The sequence below is a fragment of the Aquarana catesbeiana genome, linkage group LG02 (genome assembly GCF_042186555.1).
Source record: "Aquarana catesbeiana isolate 2022-GZ linkage group LG02, ASM4218655v1, whole genome shotgun sequence".
Lineage (NCBI taxonomy): Eukaryota > Metazoa > Chordata > Amphibia > Anura > Ranidae > Aquarana > Aquarana catesbeiana.
Genome location: NC_133325.1, coordinates 93,778,697 through 93,799,719, shown reverse-complemented (window position 1 = coordinate 93,799,719; position 21,023 = coordinate 93,778,697). Strand labels below are relative to the sequence as shown.

General features: G+C 42.8%; 1 protein-coding gene across 1 annotated transcript in view; it reads right to left on the bottom strand.

The window, feature by feature from the left end:
• LOC141127062 (calcium-binding protein 39-like) overlaps nucleotides 1-21,023 on the bottom strand; it is a 99,351-nt gene that overhangs the window by 32,657 nt on the left and 45,671 nt on the right. The window contains exon 4 of the mRNA XM_073613225.1: nucleotides 13,928-14,096. Within this exon, the coding sequence (XP_073469326.1) occupies nucleotides 13,928-14,096 (169 nt within the window). The remainder of the gene's footprint in view (nucleotides 1-13,927; nucleotides 14,097-21,023) is intronic.

Genomic DNA, 21,023 nt, shown 5'->3' with positions numbered 1-21,023 from the left:
GAATCTGTGGCAAGACTTAAAACTGCTGTTCACAGACGCTCTCCATCCATTCTGACAGAGCTTGAGCTATTTTGCACAGAAGAATGGGCAATAATTTCACTCTCTAGATGTGCAAAGCTGGTAGAGACATACCCAAAAAGACTTGCAGCTGTAATTGCAGTGAAAGGTGGTTCTACAAAGTATTGACTTGTGAAGGAATGTGATGTAGATAATAATAATAGTAATCTGAAAATGTCTATTTTCTTATGTGCATACATATTTTTCTCCTTACTCATTATATAAGTATACAGATTTGCTCTGTTCCTATATTTTCTCAAGATGGCGATTACCCCCTGCCTCCCACACATCAAAAGAATGCGGAACTGGAGATAAGACCAGAGAGAGCCAAACCTCGTTATGAAAATTATCCATCTTCTTTTCTATCTTAACCAATGAGATGTACCTATTAGACTGACATAGCAATGACGTATTTGTGTGTATAAAACATTAACACCGCCTTGAATAAATTAGAAGTGTAACAGTAACGAAACTGAGCGTGTCTCAGTGTGTTTACTTTTATATGCATGCATATCACCACTTTCAAAATTAGAGACAGCAGCAGATAACCTTGAGCTCGATTGGAGCTCTTAATCATTACCATAACAGATGGTGCCGAAACCCGGGATCTCAGGCTACGGTCGAAGTTATACCGCGACAAGCATTCGGGCGTTAACTGATTAATGAGAGTGGGGTTTGCGCAGCCCTAACAGTACCGGTGAGTTGATTGATATTCTTACCACTGTACGACTCGCTTATCTTTCGGTTGACGGCTGGATTCTGTCGGTATGCTGAGACTGTCTTAGAGGCAGGTATTTCCTCGCCTGAGGTTGTTTAACGAACCTGCTGATGGGTTTCTGCTGACTGTATTTTTTGTTCACTGTCTGTCATTCTTTGGGTTACGAAACTCAGCAGTCTAAAAGTGCTACATGCGTGAATGTATGGTCTCATCTCCAGACGAGCTGTCGGCCTCTGGGATGAGATAGTTTCCTTGTAGCAGTCGTTTATAGACGGGTGTACTCTAGGTTCAAGGAACCTTTGAGGGTTATCTCAGCTGCGGGCTTTGCAGTCTGAAAGCGTTACAGAGGACTCACCCCAAGAAGAGTTGTCGGCCTCTTGGTGTAGAGCTGTAGAAAAACGTCTATAAACGGGTTTATTTTTGCAGGGTGGTCTGCCCTTGCGTTTATCTTAGCCTGCTGAGGCTTTACGGTTCAGAGAGTGGCAGGTGTAATGTCCTGTCCTGAGTGTATTTGTGGTTTATTGTTTGATATACACGAGAGGGGGAGGGGGGCTGCCCGGGGGATCTGTTGGGTCGCGGGCCGTTGCTCCTCACTACCCCTGATGTGTTTGTTCTTGTTCTGAGATTAACTGTACATTAGTCTTATGTGCCCACACCGAAGGAATTTGCTGATAAGAACGCTGAGAAAAATATTAACCCCTTGGTTGTACGAGAGAAAAAAGAAAGTGATTTTTCTCTTTTAAAAAAAGGAAAAGAAAGTGATATTGCAAAGAAGATGTTGAAATAGTTAACAAAGTTGAAAGAAGTGACGAAAGTTATGTTGCAGAAGAAACAGGGAGAAAAATCCTGTGTGATAAAGAAAATTGGATAAAGGAAGTTAAGAAAGATGGCGATTGTATTATGTATGTATAGCTGATGATATGTTGGAACTTTAAACAAAGGAGGGGAGGGACAGCACTGCCCTCCGTCTAACAACCACTCCTTTCTCACCACCCAAGCACAACCCACTGTGACAACTCAGCCCGGCGGCCATCTTAGTGCACCCATGCCTTCACTTTCTACCCAGTCCAGTGCACTTCCTGCCGGCGGCCATCTTGGTACACCCAGTAAGCTTAAACAGCCTGTACCCAGCCCTCCCTGTTTTAGACCAAGATGGTTCATACCACACACCTGTCTTCCCCAATACGGGAGCATCACATTCCCAGGCTGGATATGTTAATGATGAAGAAGCATCTGAGTGGGAAGCCCGACAGCAGGCAGCAAGGCCACCCACTGATTTAACCCCCAATCCGGCTCCAGACTCTCAGTTCCGAGAGGATCTCAAACACATGCTGGCAACCGTAAAGAACAGTGCCTCTTGTCAGCCCCCGCCCCAACAACAGTCTCGGTTACCAGAAGGGGCACCAGTGATGTATGTCGCTTTTACTCTATCACAAGCAGCGGCCTTAGTGACAAGTCTGCCTGACCCAGAGAAGCAGCCAATTCCCTTCTACCACAGGATAGTGCAAATACAAGAAACTTACTCAGCTGCCTGGAGAGACTTGATCAGCCTATGCCAAATCAAAGCAGGATATGTCTTTTGGCCAGTCATGCAGATGGCCTTCAATGATGCCTGCCTGACAAGTGCCACTTCCTACACCTCAGGCGTGGAGTTCTGTGCACAACTCCACGACTGGGCAAAGGAGAAGTTGACGGATCAGAAGACCACAATCCAAGATATTACCCAAGATAAAGGGTAGTGTGTGAAGAAGTATCATGCTAGACTCATAAAGACACACACACACATGTTATCAACTGCTTTTGTTTCAGGGCTCAGAGAGGATATCAGAAAAGGCCTGATGGTGGCCCGCCCTGAATACCATTCAATGAAAATGTCTGATTTATTGTTGGCGGCCAGAGGTATAGAAAATCAAAAAGGTAAAAAACCAACGCCCCTCATGGTAACCCATGACGAAGATCCCACCTACACTAGTCCACCACCACTGCCCAATACCAGGGAAAGGATCACCTGTTACAACTGTGGGAAACGGGGTCACTTCAAAAAAGAATGCAGAGCCCCAAGATGTCCCAGACGAAAAACCTACCACTTTCCTCATTGACAGGGGTGCAGCCAAAAGTGTGTTGAGAGCGGTGAACCTGCCTAATAATTCTTTCCTTTCCACTTCCTGATTTGCTTGCCAGATTTGTGGTGTCCTCTACATGTCCCTTGAATCTACTAGGAGCTGATGTGTTGTCCAGACTACAGGCCTCAATCAGGACACGCCTGAAGGGGGGTGAAGTTACATACTCCCCTATCTTTAGAAGACTCATCTGCTTTGTGTTCTCTGCCTCTCCTGATGACACTTAATGAAGAAAAAAACTTCAAGTTCAATACTGCAGGAAGTACTTGACAGAATCCCTGCGTGCCTATGGTCCACAGGACCGGGAGACAACGGTAACTTAAAGGTGCCACCAGTTTCAGTCAAGCTAAAAGAGGGCGCTTCATTGCCCCGGAAACCACAATAACCCCAAGAAGAGAATCCTAAAAAGAGAACCAGGTACCTACTGTGGATGCCTTTGACTGCAAAATACCTCACAGAGGTGGACCTTACAAACGTTTTCTTCAGTGTCCACCCTCACCCCTTCTGCTGGTACCTTTTCGCATTCATCCACGGAAAGAAACGGCAACATACCTAAACAGTTGTGCCACAAGGGGCACAGAACTTTCCAAGCCAGTTTGCAAAAGCTATGGCTATCATCCTTGACACATGACAAAAGGAACACCCGGAAGTGATTCTCTTCCAACATGTTGATGACCTTCTCTTTTGTGCAGCTGACTTACCCCCTCTTGAAGTCACCTCAGAAAGCCTGTTGTGCTATCTTGCCAACCAGGGCTGCAGAGCCTCAAAGCCCAAATTGCAGTGGTGCTCAACACCTGTCATTTTCCTTGGACTAATTTCCTAGTGCAGAGCATGGATTCCAGAAGCCTTCCTACTGATGCTCTGCAATCAGACCCTTCCAGATGTCTCCTGAAGAAATATCTAAAGTTTGAAACCCTTGAGTGCGCCACCCCAGGCGCTAGGGCTCCCAGCCTACGACAAAACGCTCAAGCTCTTTGTATCCGAACGTCTGGGACATGCTGCAGGTGTACTCACCCAATCACACGGCATCAGCCTACGCCCCATAGGATATTATTCCTGTCGGCTGGATGCGGTAGCAAGAGGAGGCCTATTGTGTCTGCGAGCTGGATTTGCTACACAAGACTTGCTTGACAAAACTTTGAACTTGGTCCTCGGACACTGCCTCGTTCTGCTTGTTCCCCATGACGTTGTTGCCATATTCAACCAAGATCCAGCCGAAACACTTGTCCACTACCAGACACTTGAGACTCCTGTGTTCCCTCCTACTGGACAGCATTACTCTATTAAGTTGTCAAACACTGAACCCTACCACCCTTCTTCCACTTCTCGAGGGGGGAAAGGAGGAGGAGGAGTAGAGTCTTGACTTGTCACCCCCGTGACCGCACAGGACACGCGGTCACCACTGAAAATACTGTTCTACAAGCTGAAGCCTTAACACCGGTGATGTCTACACAGGAGGCAGAGCTATAAGCACTTACTACAGCACGTAAATGGGCAGAGGGAAAAAGAGCCAACATTCATGGACTCAAGATATGCTTTCAGCATTGCCCATGATTATGGTGTTATCTAGGACAGAGGATTCCTGATGGCTGCAGGAACACCTGTGAAAAATTGATTGATGCCTTGCTTCTCCCAACCCAAGTGACTATTCTGAGTAAAAGCACACGACAAAATGAACTCAAAAGAAGCTTAAGGCAATCATCGAGCCAATACAGCTGCCAAACAGACAGCTGGTGGTCCGCGGGAAGTGGACAGCAGGGTGGTAGAAGAAGACCACCCCGTGCTTACCTTACAGACTTTCCCAGTGGACAGAGTTTATCTAAAAGAACTACAGGAAACAGCAAGTCCGGATAAGAAGGAAAGCTGGAAACGGAGAGGAACAACTCTCAGAAATGGACTATTCGAGTGCAACAAGAAGCCTTGTCTACCCAGGAGTATGTACCCAGCCGTGGTGCAATGGGCACATGGAGCTGCCCACTTGACAAAGACTTTTATGAACTCTCTTATCAACAAGTGTTGCACCAAGAGTTACTCCACTGACCGACAGCTTCTGCAGATCATGCATTATCTGCACCAAATGTAACCCAGAATGCACAGAAGAAGCACCTGGCAAAAGCCCTATACCCCATTCCAGAGGATGCAAATTGATCATTCTCAAGTGCCAAGAAGTGGCAGATTCGAATACGCCCTAGTGGAAGTGGTCATGACTGCCAGGACCACAGCTAAGAAATTACTGAGTGAGATAGTATGTAGATTTGGGGTCCCAGAGGTGATATTGAGAGATCAGGGACCAGCCCTAACAACAACCCTTACTAAAGAGATTTGGGCAGCACTGGGGGTTCAGTTGGCACTACACATCCCATACCACCCTCAAAGTAGCGGGAAGGTAGAAAGGATGAATGGGACACTAAAAACAGGATGTTAAAGATGGCCCAATAGACTAACATCAGTTGGCCCATTGCCCTGTTCAGTGTCAGACACACCCCCAGGGGAAACATGCCCTATCCCCTTATGAAATTTTGTTTGGTTCAGCTCCCAGACTTGGTTGTTACTTTCCACAACAGTTACAGTTGCAGTCTGATGTGTTGACTAATTATGTAACCACATTATCACGAGAATTAACCTGAATGCATGTCCAGGTGTTTTCTTCCATTCCAGATCCTGAATTAGATACAGGAACACACCAACTACTGTCTGGAGATCCTTGAGCCAAGTTATGATGGTCCATTCCAAGTTTTGCTGACCACAGCCACCTCAGTCAAGTTGGCCAGGAAGAACACCTGAATGCACGCTTATCACTGCAGGAGAGCGTGTTTTCGGGTGCTGCATATCCTTTTTCTGTTTGATCTAGGGGGGAGGGGCCCAGGAGGTGGCCATCACAAAAATGATAACATAATTACGTTTTGGTGTAACTCTTCAGGTACACATGTGACCACCTTTACCTTAGATTACGGTGACATAGTACCTTGTCCGTTTGACCCTTCATGGTGATGCCATTGGTACAGTGATATCCCTGACGGTAAGGACATATATGTATGCCATACATACAGTTACTGGGGACAGAGTTGTGGTTTCTGTGGGGGCCAGTGGGTTGGAACACAGGGCCAGACTGGGCGACCACAGAGTGCATTAGACAAAAAAGATGAAAATAGAAAGCCCCCATATCCTAACCAAAGATACCCCTGATACATACACTGACCCAGCACACAGTCAGAGGAGGAAGCGAGCAGCTCTCTCCGGAAGCTTTGATCCTCATGTATACATACATGTCATAGGGGTTACAAGGGGGGTCCCTGATGAGTTTAAAGGCAGGGATCAGGTAAAAGCTGGTTTTGAGTCTTTGATCCCCATAACAACTGTCAGCAAGAATGTAGATTGAATTAACTACATGTCATGGTTATGCAATAGAGTTTGTCGATCAGCTTACCTGTCTCCATGTGTTCATCTCTAGAGACCAGCTGACCCTCACCTGACTGCTTTTGTAACCTCCCCTCTAAGCATGGCCCCACCCCAGGCCCTATCAGGGAACCCTATATTAACCTGTGCACTGCAAGCCAGCAGTGCTGATCAACCACTGTGTGTTAGCCTATGTGTGTACTTGCTATGTTTCCCTCATCTGATTTCTGTTACCGACTTTGGCCTGTTCCCGGCCATCCCTGTTTGCCTGTGACCCTGATGTTCCAGCCAGCTCCCTCCTTCCTCTGCTCCTGTAGTCTACCGTGAGCGTGAGCTGTGAGACCCTGGGGGCCGCGACCTGGAGCCAGACTGCAGCGCAGTCCATCCTCACCACTAGAGGCTCTGGTGAACACCTGCTGGCTCTTAGACTCCGCGCCCTGGGGAATCTATGTTCTAGCTCCCAGTGGGATCTGTGTCAGTGATCCAGTAAACCTGCTTCCTGAACCTCCCAGGGTACAATCCGCAGCAGTCAGTGCTAGGGTCCACTACCTTGCGGTGCATTCCTGATCCCAACGGTGTGCATCTGTCATCCAGCCTCTAGGTGACCTGACACTACACATATTATAACCAACAGAGATTCGTAAATTACACTAAAGACGCCCTCCAGGGAATTGCTGACCAGCTAGCCCCCACTTCCTACATGACATTCCAGGACCTGATGGCCTTAGACATGGTGTTAGCCGAGAAGGGGGGTGTCTGTAAAATGATAGAAAAAACAGGAACTTGTTGCACATACATTCCTGATAATACTGGCCCAAATGGTAAGGTTACTTTAGCTATAAAGAAATTAGAAGATCTGTCACTGGAGTTGAAGAAGAACTCAGGTATCACAGACCCATGGGATCAATATTTTAGCTGGATGAGTGGGTGGCAGAAGGTGCTCGCCCAGATACGGGTAACGGTATTAATAATCCTGGTCCTTTTAGCCCTGATTATATGCTGTATTCTACCTTTTGTAAAAAAGTTAATGAGCAAGGCTGTAGACAATAGCACACCTACATTTCTCCACCAAGAAGAAGAGGACCCCCTTATGATGGAAGATGACAAACCCTTCACTCCTCTACAATCACTCCCTGTCCATAATCTCACAATCCTATAGGGTTATAGGGATAGATAGCGCCTGACTGCACCTCTCCAGCTGTATCGAGGAGGGAAGTGAACAGTTGCTGCCCAATTCTATATACAGCCTAAAAGAGTTGCTGAGGAGAAGGGCCAGGCTAAAAAGTAGGACCTTTAGTATTAGGGACAGAAAAGAGAAAATAGTCATTTTAGGGGGGATTGTGAAGGAATGTGATGTAGATAATAATAATAGTAATCTGAAAATGTCTATTTTCTTATGTGCATACATATTTTTCTCCTTACTCATTATATAAGTATACAGATTTGCTCTGTTCCTATATTTTCTCAAGATGGCGATTACCCCCTGCCTCCCACACATCAAAAGAATGCGGAACTGGAGATAAGACCAGAGAGAGCCAAACCTCTTTATGAAAATTATCCATCTTCTTTTCTATCTTAACCAATGAGATGTACCTATTAGACTGACATAGCAATGACGTATTTGTGTGTATAAAACATTAACACCGCCTTGAATAAATTAGAAGTGTAACAGTAACGAAACTGAGCGTGTCTCAGTGTGTTTACTTTTATATGCATGCATATCACCACTTTCAAAATTAGAGACAGCAGCAGATAACCTTGAGCTCGATTGGAGCTCTTAATCATTACCATAACAGACTCAGGGGGGGTGAATACGAATGCACGCCACACTTTTCACATATTTATTTGTCAAAAATTTTGAAAATCAGTTATAATTTTCCTTCCACTTCACAATTACAGTGAGGACGGAAAGTATTCAGACCCCTTTAAATTTTTCACTCTTTGTTATATTGCAGCCATTTGCTAAAATCATTTAAGTTCATTTTTTTTCCTCATTAATGTACACATAGCACCCCATATTGACAGAAAAACACAGAATTGTTGACATTTTTGCAGATTTATTAAAAAAGAAAAACTGAAATATCACATGGTTCTAAGTATTCAGACCCTTTGCTGTGACACTCATATATTTAACTCAGGTGCTGTCCATTTCTTCTGATCATCCTTGAGATGGTTCTACACCTTCATTTGAGTCTAGCTGTGTTTGATTATACTGATTGGAATGGATTAGGAAAGCCACACACCTGTCTATATAAAACCTCACAGTGCATGTCAGAGCAAATGAGAATCATGAGGTCAAAGGAACTGCCTGAAGAGCTCAGAGACAGAATTGTGGCAAGGCACAGATCTGGCCAAGGTTACAAAAAAATCTCTGCTGCACTTAAGGTTCCTAAGAGCACAGTGGCCTCCATAATCCTTAAATGGAAGACGTTTGGGACGACCAGAACCCTTCCTAGAGCTGGCCGTCCGGCCAAACTGAGCTATCGGGGGAGAAGAGCCTTGGTGAGAGAGCTAAAGAAGAACCCAAAAATCACTGTGGCTGAGCTCCAGAGATGCAGTCGGGAGATGGCAGACAGTTGTAGAAAGTCAACCATCACTGCAGCCCTCCACCAGTCGGGGCTTTATGGCAGAGTGGCCCGACGGAAGCCTCTCCTCAGTGCAAGACACATGAAAGCCCGCATGGAGTTTGCTAAAAAAACACCTGAAGGACTCCAAGATGGTGAGAAATAAGATTCCCTGGTCTGATGAGACCAAGATAGAACTGTTTGGCCTTAATTCTAAGCGGTATGTGTGGAGAAAACCAGGCACTGCTCATCACCTGTCCAATACAGTCCCAACAGTGAAGCATGGTGGTGGCAGCATCATGCTGTGGGGGTGTTTTTCAGCTGCAGGGACAGGACGACTGGTTGGAATCGAGGGAAAGATAAATGCGGCCAAGTACAGGGATATCCTGGACGAAAACCTTCTCCAGAGTGCTCAGGACCTCAGACTGGGCCGAAGGTTTACATTCCAACAAGAAAATGACCCTAAGCACACAGCTAAAATAATGAAGGAGTGGCTTCACAACAACTCCGTGACTGTTCTTGAATGGCCCAGCCAGAGCCCTGACTTAAACCCAATTGAGCATCTCTGGAGAGACCTAAAAATGGCTGTCCTCCAACGTTTACCTTCCAACCTGACAGAACTGGAGAGGATCTGCAAGGAGGAATGGCAGAGGATCCCCAAATCCAGGTGTGAAAAACTTGTTGCCTCTTTCCCAAAAAGACTCATGGCTGTATTTGATCAAAAGGGTGCTTCTACTAAATACTGAGCAAAGGGTCTGAATACTTAGGACCATGTGATATTTCAGGTTTTTCTTTTTTAATAAATCTGCAAAAATGTCCGTTTTTCTGTCAATATGGGGTGCTGTGTGTACATTAATGAGGAAAAAAAATTAACTTAAAATGATTTTAGCAAATGGCTACAATATAACAAACAGTGAAAAATTTAAGGGGGTCTGAATCTTTCCGTCCCCACTGTATGTGCCACTTTGTGTTGGTCTATCAAACAAAATCCCAATAAAATAAATTTACGTTTTTGGTTGTAACATGACAGAATGTGGAAAATTTCAAGGAGTAGGAATACTTTTTCAAGGCTTTTTCTGTAGATATAGATCAGCACTGTTGGTCAGCAAAATCTTTTGTCTTTTATCAGATAAAAAAAATCAAAGTCTGTTTCAACTAACACCTTACAAATGAATGTTTTAATAACGAGGGCCACACACTGTTGAACAGTACAATAACAATACCACAACGGGAGGTAATAACAGCTTGTTCCACAACAGGAACCACATTTTAAAACAATCTGTAAATTCTGTCCAACAACACATTGAAGAAAAATTCTTCTTAGGTCAAAGTTACTTAGGAAAGTCGGATTAATGATGTCCAATAAGTTGACAATATCAATGCTAGCCTTCAGATATACAGAATCAAGCCTATGTATTGCCTATTTCCAGTTTATCAATAAACAAAGTACCATGCAAAAGAAATACTTGAATTTTCCTTATTAGTTCTACCCGCAGACCATATGAACCGAAGAGCAGATACAGGCAACATGCCTTCTGCAAAGCATGAAACAATACAAAACTGGTTTGCCTAGAAGTTACAGCGTTACATAGACACTAACAATAAACTCTTATTTGCTGTCCTTTAGCCAGTTAAATAGACCATTGATAATAGCAAAGTTCTCCATCTAAAAAGTGCAATATTAAGAGTAAAGAAAAAAAAAATGTTGATCCTTCTAGAAATCCATTGAGCTCACAATTTCCTGTGGCTGCAATGAAGTCTCTAGCAATGTCCAGTTCTCCTCTGTGAACTATAGAACACCTCCTTCTAGGAGGAGAGGGGAGGCATTGTGTAGCCCTAACACACTTCCTGTTCTAGGGTGACAATGCTGCTCCACCATAGATAAAATACAATAAGCGTCGTTACTCTAGATCTGGAAGTATGTTACTGGCTCGATCATTAAATGAAAATAAAGGTAAAAAAAAGTTGAAAAAATAGAAATCAAATGTAGCCACAAACATCTAGAGCAGAGTTTCTCAACAAGGGTTACTCAGGAAGTCGCTGGGGGTTTCCTTGAGCAATTTCTGGCTCTCAGATAAGTACCCATAGACACCATTCATCTTTTTAGCTATCTTCTATCTGGTAATTCTTCCCAAAGTGAAAAGTGGTGTGGTCCCCTGCGCTACGAGTTGAATTAAAATAAATAAATTAAAACTACCATATGTGCTAAATGAAACTGCCGCTAAATCTAGAATGTTTCACAAATAACAAAACAATAATAAATGTGTATAAAGTGATCAGCGCAATTTCTCAACATAGACAACAAGTGAATATGAATATATAAACATACAATATAGAAAAAAGTGATCAACTCAATTATATCTCCACTAATAAAGTGCAAAGTGGATAAACAGTCCAAAAAAATCATCTAAATTGAGTGAGTAAATAAACAGTCCTTCAAAAACGATTCCCTTAAAACGAGATTTTAAATAGTTTTCCCAAACATAATGTATCAAGGCACTTTACACAAGTTCATAACAAGACCCCACACAGCTACATTTTTGGGGGATAGAAAAATATAACAAATCGTGGAGGGGGGGGGGACATAAGGTGAGAACTATAAGTCAGAAAGTCTAAATGGATACATACTTTGAGGACCCTCACACCGGAGGGTCTCAACGTTGAATTTGACCTTAATTGTTTTTTTAAGTAATGTTTAATTCAATTTTGATGTCTATGTGAAGGCATGTATATGTAGGTATATGTGATGTTATGCCTGACACTTCATTTGCGGTACACCATCGGTCTCATATAGTATTTTGAAAACTTCTCAAATTATACCTTGGATAATTCATTATCAGCCCTTTATTTCCACTATAGACCCAATATTGATCCATTGGAGAATATTTGTTCGCATATTACCTTATGTGCATAGACACTTTGATATACTACAACGATGCATGTCTATATATCGACTACAGAGTGATAGTGAATATTGTTACTATTTCTCTATTTCTTCCTTTTTTAATTTAAACATAGGGTTTTAATGCCTATTTAGACATTGGCCTTTAGTAAATCACTGTCAAACTATATCTTGCCCTTATATACATACTTTGTGGTTTTTTATTAATTTGTATGTTTAGTCTAACCTACAAAATGGCCACGACATTGTAGGAGACATCATATTTTAGGAAATGGCTGACAGTTAGCTTCCTGTTTGAGATTGTGCCTCCATATATAAATCCCGCAGTCTAGTACACATTTACATGTTTTATCTAACCAAGAAAATGGCCGCTCTCTTTGAGGAGACATTTCCTTCAACAAAATGGCCGTTTTCCAATTTCCTGTCACTACACATAAATACAATCACTTCAGATCCAATCCGGTTCCCCTGAAGTCACGTGACATAAGGAATAGGGTGTGGCCGTGGGAAGGAAAAGACCGAAAGGTGATGTGAGAGGCGTCTGCAATGCCACTGTTTTATTCAATGTGCTTTTTAACCTTTTTTAAATGTAAGCTTCCATTTGTCTTTCAATAAATCTTTGATTGTTTAAATATACTACACTATGAGAGGCATTTATTTAATTCCCACATGTCATCTGGAATCCTGAGGGAAATATCGAGAGCCGATAGTCAGGAGTCTGGAAGTGGGGGATCACCATCACCGGGGATATCCTTAAGGCCTATTCATCATTTTATGGAGGTGAGAGTTCTGTGAGCACTGAGAAATTGTGTGAAGTTACAGCATCACTCGTTTTAAGGAGATCATTTTTGAAGGACTATTTATTTACTCACTCAATTTTGGATGATTTTTTTGGACTGTTTATCCACTTTGCACTTTATTAGTGGAGATATAATTGACTTTTCTATTAAATTCACTTTTCTATATTGGATGTTTATATATTCATATTCACTTGTTGTCTATGTTGAGAAAATGCGCTGATCACTTTATACACAATTCTTCCCAAAGACCTCAAGTGTAAGGAGCATTCATCACACTAATGTATCATGAGTTGTAGATATAGTAATATTTAGCAGGGGTTCCAGAGAGTGGAAAATCCATTTAAGGTTGGGTTCACATATATGCGAATTGGATGCAGTTTTAACCACAACCAATTTGCATAACATGTCCGGGGCAGCCACGGTGTGGTTTTGAAAAGGGTCCTGTGCATTTTAGGGTTCGGTTCAGGTACAAATTCAGGCAAAAATTGCACCTAAATGGTGAACAGAAATGCTCTGGACTGCACTACGCAGCCGGAAATGTGTGAACCCAACCTCAGATTAAAATGTATTTTTTTAGGTTAAGGCACACTCTAACCTAACACATAGCCCCTTAAATTACCTTGCCCTTGCAGAAAATATTAGACCATACTGTGTTTGGAGCTGCACTGAAACCACTAGGCCTCGGTTTAAAAAACAAGCGCTAGGTTCTTGACACTGAAACAAAGTGAACTGTCATTCCTAGAGAAAGTGGGCATACTGCCTTAATGGCCTGAACTACAGCACAAGGCCCAGAGGTAGAAAAGTTCCATCACAGGGCTAAAATTAGGGGCTACAGGACAGTAAATTTGTCAGGTTACAGGAGAAACCCTTGTTTTTACTTCCATTTGGGACCAATCATAGAAGGCAAAGACATTGGATGGCAGGGAATGGGATGGACTCCAAAAATGCTGGTAACATGGCAGGAATTTGCCAATAGTGTTGCCAGTGTGAGTAAATGAGGTAGTGAGAGGCAATGTGGCACGAGGGTTTACGTATACATAGACCAATTCTGGTCAAATCTGTCCACCTTGGCTACATCAGTCAAACTATTGTTGTTGCTGACCATAGAGAGTGCATTTCCAAATATTCTCAGAAAAAAAGGTAAATAAAATATATTATGCTGTTTAGATAGTTATGTTCATTTTTTACTACTTGCAGGCTACAATTCTGAGAAGCACACCAATGTGTTAATAATTTGCCTTCTTTTGGTGTCTGTCAGAGTACGGCTTGAGAAATCTCGCCTTGTGATGACACAGATTGAAGAAAAATAAACTTGCCAGGAGTTCTATTTTAAACTACATAAACACAGAACAGAGCTTTAAATAATTTACCTTAAATGTAGCAAAGGCATCGGAAGCTATGTCGAATGTTGACATTTCCACATATTTAAAGAAGTCCTCAAACTGCTCAGAGTAAAGGACAGTTTTGGCAAGCGGCTCATGACGGACACATTCTCGTAGCATTATCCCACAATGCAATGCCACTTGAGGAGACTCATACCTAGAAGAAAGCATGCACAAGATTTAGACAACCACAATACAGAGGATCAGTGGGCTGAAGTTATGGGTACATAAAGCACCTTTACTAACGTTTCTGAATATTTTTAAAGGTAAAAACACGAAAGAAGTCACAGCATACTGCAGGTTTTAGATTTGCTTTCTGTAAAGGAAAACACTTGCATTATCTTTCCTACAAACAGCTGCATGCTGCAGTTTTGGAGTTAACAGTGCCAATAGCACATTTAAAGGATAACTGTACACAGATGGCTAAATATACACACATACAGATCGGTCCAGCTGATTTGCTGAAAGTTCCTATATGACCAGCATACCACTGTGAGAAAGCACTTAAAAGGTGAAGTTCATGTTCTGAACACCTTACATCCATAATTAGGGTGTAATATCTAACATGTTTAGTATCCTCACTCTTACCACTACCTGTGACAGTAGGAGTTCCTCTTCCCACATCTGCAGTGACATTTCAAAAACTGAGCCCGCACTGCTGCATCATTAATTTACAGGAATTTGTGAATGAAAGAACTACAAGTCCAGTCTCCCACTGTGGCAGACAGCTTGTAGTACTCAATGAACTACCAGGGTGCAGATCAGTACCGTGGTATTTCACCGACATTTCCTGCATCTGAGTAACCGTTTGCTCTTCCGGGCATATGGGCAGGGAGCTCTCAAAAGTGTCTGCAGGAGCCTGACATCCACCAATCGCGGGTGCAATGCTCTGCAGACTTAATTGTATAAACATAATGAATGCAATTTTTTTAACCTGCAAAGTCTTCTTGACTTTTGTTTTTTTTTTTTTTTTTACAAAAGGGGAACTTAGCATTTAAAAGAAGAAATTGCCACGCTTCCAAGACCTCTTATATAGTTCATGAATAGTACGTATAAGCTTTTCATAAAGGGGAATTAATCACAAATTACAGGGGATTTTTCTGCAAATTTTCACATACTCATCTCAATAAAGATGCCTCTGCTTTAACAAAGATGAATATACATGAGAATTCTCTTTACATAAACTCCCAAAAGTCTGAAATAATATCAGAGTATCAGCGGAAAAATGTACAGTGACAACACTTTAGTAAGTTAATTCCATAACTGGACATTCAGGAAAAAGGTGCTGGGTATTGTAGATCTTCATGTAAAGTACGCATACATGAAATCTGAAATCAAACTGAAGGTGGATATGGTTGATATCTCGAGTCCTGAGTTTATATATGACAGGGAATAATGTCAGAACATCCCAAATATATATTATATATATATATATATATATATATATATATATATATATAATGTATGTATGAGAATGAGATATATGGTGGTTAGTTGCAACATGTAACTTTAATAGTTCAATCTGATGTAGTCTTCAAAAATGTGGTATATCTGCCTTTTCTCAGAATAGCATTGAAACAAAAATGTCTGGCATGCAGCTTATCCACAAGAGTAGTCAGACCAGAAGCTGTAAAAACATGGTCCCCCATAGGCATGGTCCAACTGTATATTCATCAATTGTGGTATGCAAATAGAAATGTTTTTTATAAGTTCTATTTTTTTTTAAAGTTTCGAAATTACAACAATGGGGAGCATAGAGAGCCACCACCAGACAAATATAAAACCATCAAGAGAAAAGAAAAGAAAAAAATTAAACAGCAGGACTCTAATTATCACTCTGTAAATACAGTCTCACTTTGGGTGCTTTAACTACCAGAAGTAGGTGCCAAGAGGCCTTGTAGAAAAATATAAGCAGGAAGTAACCATACAATAAACACAAGTGACTGGATCAAATGCAAATCGAAATCTTTCAACCATGTAACACGCAAAATATGTATCTCAGTAACTTCAAATGGCTTATTGTTGTTGGCCACAGATCACACTAAAACAAGCGATCTTCATATTTATGTTTCATATTAGAATGCACTTCTTGTAGAGGTCAATGAAGTGTATTGGCAAATCAACACCATAGACCGGCCATTCTCAACCAGCGTTCTCCAGAGGTTGTGAAGTGTACCTTGAGCTGTGGTTGAGCAGTCTCCCATTTGAAGGTGCCTGCAAAGTTCCAGGGCCAATGCCGCTTGGCCGAGTCAGCATAGTAGACCAATTCTCTTTTTAGCCATCTGTAAGGGTGGTGTTCTGACCATTATGGTAACGGGGTGTTTTTTTCCCACTGACCCTCAATAAATTGGTTTTAGCAAGGGTTCCTTTAAAGACCTAAAAATTATTTCAAGGGTCCTCAGGGGTAAAAATGGCTGGCATAGACATTCAAAAAATGAAAGTTCTGTATGTTATCAAGTAAACAGTGGTGCAGCATCCTAAAGAGTTTTCAGCATTGCACATTTTAAAAATCGGATTCACATGTCCATCTTCTGGCAGCCCAGCATTGCCATTTATGGCAGAAAGGTCAATATACAGAGAGATCCATGGGTCATCCACTGATCCTCATTAGCCCAAAAGTGAAGGCGTTCAATAGCCACCGAGATAGCAAGGATACTTGCAACAAATTTGTGTTGAATTGTAAGTCTGTTAACTTGCTGCACATTTTCACTGCCAAGTTGTACACTTGCAGAACACTTGAAAGCGGAGTTCCACTCACCTGATTCCTCCCCCTCTTCAGTGCCACAATTGGTACCTCTCGGGGGGAGGGGGGACAGGATACCTGTCTTTGACAGGTATTCTTTCCCACTTCCAGGAGCCTCAGCCACGGCTATTGACGTCACGGCTGGAGCTCCTCCCTCCTCCTTCCCCTGTTGCCGAGCCGGTAGGAGAGAGGAGTGGGCTTTGCGCATGCGCAGTAGGGTTCCCGGCGTGAAGCCAAAAGGCTACACTGCTGGGTACCCTTACCCGCAATGGAAACATCAGCTGCGGTGCCAACATCGCTGGATTCCAGGACAGGTAAGTGTCCTATTATTAAAAGCCAGCAACTGCAGTATGTGTAGCTGCTGGTTTGGTTTTTTTTTTTTTTTTGAGTGGACATCCGCTTGAAGCACAAGTTCTAGTTGACACTTTTCCAATTTGTAGCAAATTTGCATGGCAAGTCTCTAGCAAGAGCAGAGTTGCAGTGGTGAGTCTACAGCCAAAGCTCTGCAAGTCACAGTGGCCCCTGTGGTGGGATGACTATTACTACTGAACCAGAACTTGCAGCAGACTTGCAGAATGTTTGCAAAGAAAGTTGATCTGGAGTCATGCAATGCTGCAATTGTGAAGGCTGGCAAGTCTAGCAATAGCTTAGAATGTAATTTTCAAACTTGCAGCTCAATTGCTTGCTATCTGGGCAAGAGTGTGGCAGTGAACACCATGTATTTGACACATTTTGTATCATGGGGCAACTTTTTCAAACAGCGGTGGTATTTGCTAGTGATGTCTTGTATCAAATGCAACAATTAAACTAAAAATAAACTATAAATATTAATACTATATTATTGACCATGCCACTGTAGCCCAGGTACAAGGACTAGTGTAAAGAAAACTGAGTGGTGTTCTAAGAACAGCAACATTTGCTTATTTTTTTTTTGTGCACCAGAACCATAGGTACAATACCTGCTGAGTCATATCAAATAACTTATGTTTTGCTCTTACTATCCCAAGCCGGTAAGGAAAAAATTTCTAGCGGTTTGTAAGAACTGAAGCACAAAAATAAGGCCTAATTCACATGAGCACATCTAAAGTGGTTGTAAACATTCTGTTTTTTTTTAATTATTAAAATAACAAACATGTTTATACTTGCCTGCTCTGTGCAATTGTTTTGCACAGAACAGCCCCGATACTCCTCGTCTGGGGTTTCCCGCTGTTGCACCAGGCCCCTCCTATTCAGCAAAAAAGCTAATTTTCATGGGGGCACCCGTGCATGCTCGCTCCTGAGTCCTGCTGCATTGGCCCCACCCCCCATGTCACAGCATTTGATTGACAGCAACGTTAGTCGATGGACACAGACAGCAGGGCTCGGCCCCACCCCCCACTCCCGTGTCACAGCATTTGATTGACAGCAACGTTAGTCGATGGACACAGACAGCAGGGCTCGGCCCCACTCCCGTGTCACAGTATTTGATTGACAGCAACGGGAGCCATTGGCTCCCGCTGCTATCAAGCTGTCCAATGAGGAGGGAGACAGCGGTGGGATCCTCTGCTGTCGTGCACATTGCTGGATCAGATCGGGCCCAGGTAGGAAAAAGGGTGAGGTGGGGTGGGGGGAACTGCAGCACAGAAGGTTTTTCACCTTAATGCATAGAATGCATTAAGGTGAAAAACCTTAAGGCTTTAGAACCACTTTAATTATACTTATGAATAGCTATTCCATGCATCTGTATGCAGGCAGTCCCATTCATATGGCTGCTCCCAGTTTGGCATCTGGGTAGGTGTAGGTGCCTGTCCCCGAATGCTAACAATGGGAGTTCGGGGACTTCACCTACAAGACATGAATGGAACTGCCGACACGCAGATGCATGGAACACCTATGCATCTAGTATGGGCAAACACAGCCCTCGCAGAGGCATACGCTTAAGTATGCCCATGTGAATAAGGCCTTAGTGTTCCTGTTCAGTCAGCTGCTGAAATGTTTCATTTTCTAACCTGCATAGTGAGGATTATAGCTAAACCCAGACCGTTATGCCCCGTACACACAGTCGGATTCTCCGACAGAAAATGTTCGATGGAAGCTTGTTGTCGGAAATTCCGACCGTGTGTAGGCTCCATCGGACATTTTCCATCTGAATTTCCGACAGACAAAAAATTTGAGATCTGGATCTCAAATTTTCCAACAACAAAATCCGTTGTTGGAAATTCCAATCGTGTGTACACAATTCCGACGCACAAAGTTCCACGCATGCTCGGAATGAAGCAGAAGAGCCGCACTGGCTATTGAACTTCATTTTTCTTGGCTCGTCGTATGTGTTGTACGTCACCACATTCTTGGCGATCGAAATTTCCGACAAGATTTGTGTGACCGTGTATATGCAAGACAAGTTTTAGCCAACATCCGCTGGAAAAAAAAACATGCATTTTGTTGTTGGAATGTCCGATCATGTGTACGCAGCATTACAGTTATTGCTGTGTTCAGGGAATGGGCAAAAAAATAAAAGATAAAACTGCCAGAGGTGAATTCTGTCACACTTCACTTTGAATAGGGAATCTATTTTGGGAGGAATTGGTCTTTAGAGGAAATACCTGTCTTAAGTACTCCTTTGATACGTAGCAGTCCAAAGGCACGTGTCTTACTTATTCTTATACTTCTCTTTTTTCCCCCCCATTCTGCACATGGAAATAAATATATCTTACTTTCCAAATATTTCAGTTGCTCATCTTTGTGACACTGTTGCCTGGCAACCAATAATAATAGCCAGTGCTTGACTGCGTTATTGGCTATACATAGCTCCCCTGTGCTCTACAAGAGTTAGTCACAGCAATGGTTTTTGTGTATAGCTTGCCAGCTTAAGACTTTTAAAAAAAGGGCTGGTTCACACTTCCTGTATTGTAAAACGCCACATTTCACTGTGCAGAAGTGTCAGTTTTGGCAAGCATTCTGGCCAGTGATGCCTTGCACTTTTAAGGTGCATGGAATACTTTTTATAAACTTTATTGAAACATCAATGTGACATTTCATTTATTTCTAAGCTTATCTCAGCTGCGGCGTATAGAAATGCTGAGAAAAACAGAGTTGTGAACGAGCTGTGGTGCAAGAGAGAAAAATGCAAACATGTTTGCGGATTTCTGCTTTGCATCGCAGCTTACTGGAAGGCTGTATTCATGTGTGAACAGGACATGTAGAAAATTTGTGCCCTTGTGGAGACCTGAATTTTTCTAGCACTGTACAATGCAGATCTCCGCTCAAGTATGAATGAGCCTTAAAGGGGTTGTAAACCCTCATGATTTTTGACCTTAATGCATTCTATGCATTAAGGTGAAAAGCCTTCTGTGCCACAGCTGCCCCCATAGCCTCCCTTTTTCTTACCTGAACCCGATCGTTCCAGCGACGAGCACGAGCCAAGCTGCTCCAGCCTCTGTCTTCATTGGATAAATTGATAGCAGCGGAAGCCATTGGCTCCCGCTGCTGTCAATCAAATCCAGTGACATGAGAGCAGGGGGCGGAGCCGAGTCCTGCTGTCTGTGTCAATGGACGCAGCAGCGGGACTCGTGACTGTGCCTGCACCACTTCCTCACATGGAAAGCAGCTCTCTGTGGGGGCACTTGATGAAGAAGAGGGGCCAAGAGCACCACCGGGGCACCCCAGAAGAGGAGAATCGGGGCTGCTCTGTGCAAAACCCTTGCACAGAGCAGGTAATTATAACATGTTTGTTATTTAAAAACAAACAAACCTTTACAAATTCCTATAAACAAACCCCTGTATGTCTTATTTGCAATAATTTTTAATCAGAAAACATGTGTTTATAGCAATCCCAAGTGGACAACTTCATGTTGACATCTGGGGCCATTCAGTCCAATCCACAGATCAGCAGAACTTCCTTTGAAGCCAGGGACCATGTGCTTCTATTGACATTCAGTTAGACAAAAGAAAAAACAGTTAAAAGTGAGAGAAGAGAAGTTGTAAGGAGGACAGGCTCACCTGCTATAGGCAGCAGTAAACCATGCGAAAGACAGGGACTCTCAGGAAAAGTTCAAGCAGGTTTGTGCTGCACTTTTATTCAGCAAGGCCTCAAAAAACATAGTTCAGTGCAGGAGGGCCTTTTACAGTGAGTCCACAGCATAAAAAAAGCAAAACATCTGCTTGTCCAAGCTACTAACTAAATTCATGTGTTTCTGTCCATCAGGTTTCCCCAAAAACAAACATGCAGCACTTGCACCTTTTTAGTGTTCCATCAGCAGTCAGCTTTTTCACTCAGCAGCAGAATCCCACAGCAGAGACCTGAACAGCAGTCAGCTTGCATCAGCCTTGTAAAGGCTGGTTGAGAGAGGAGACTAATAATGA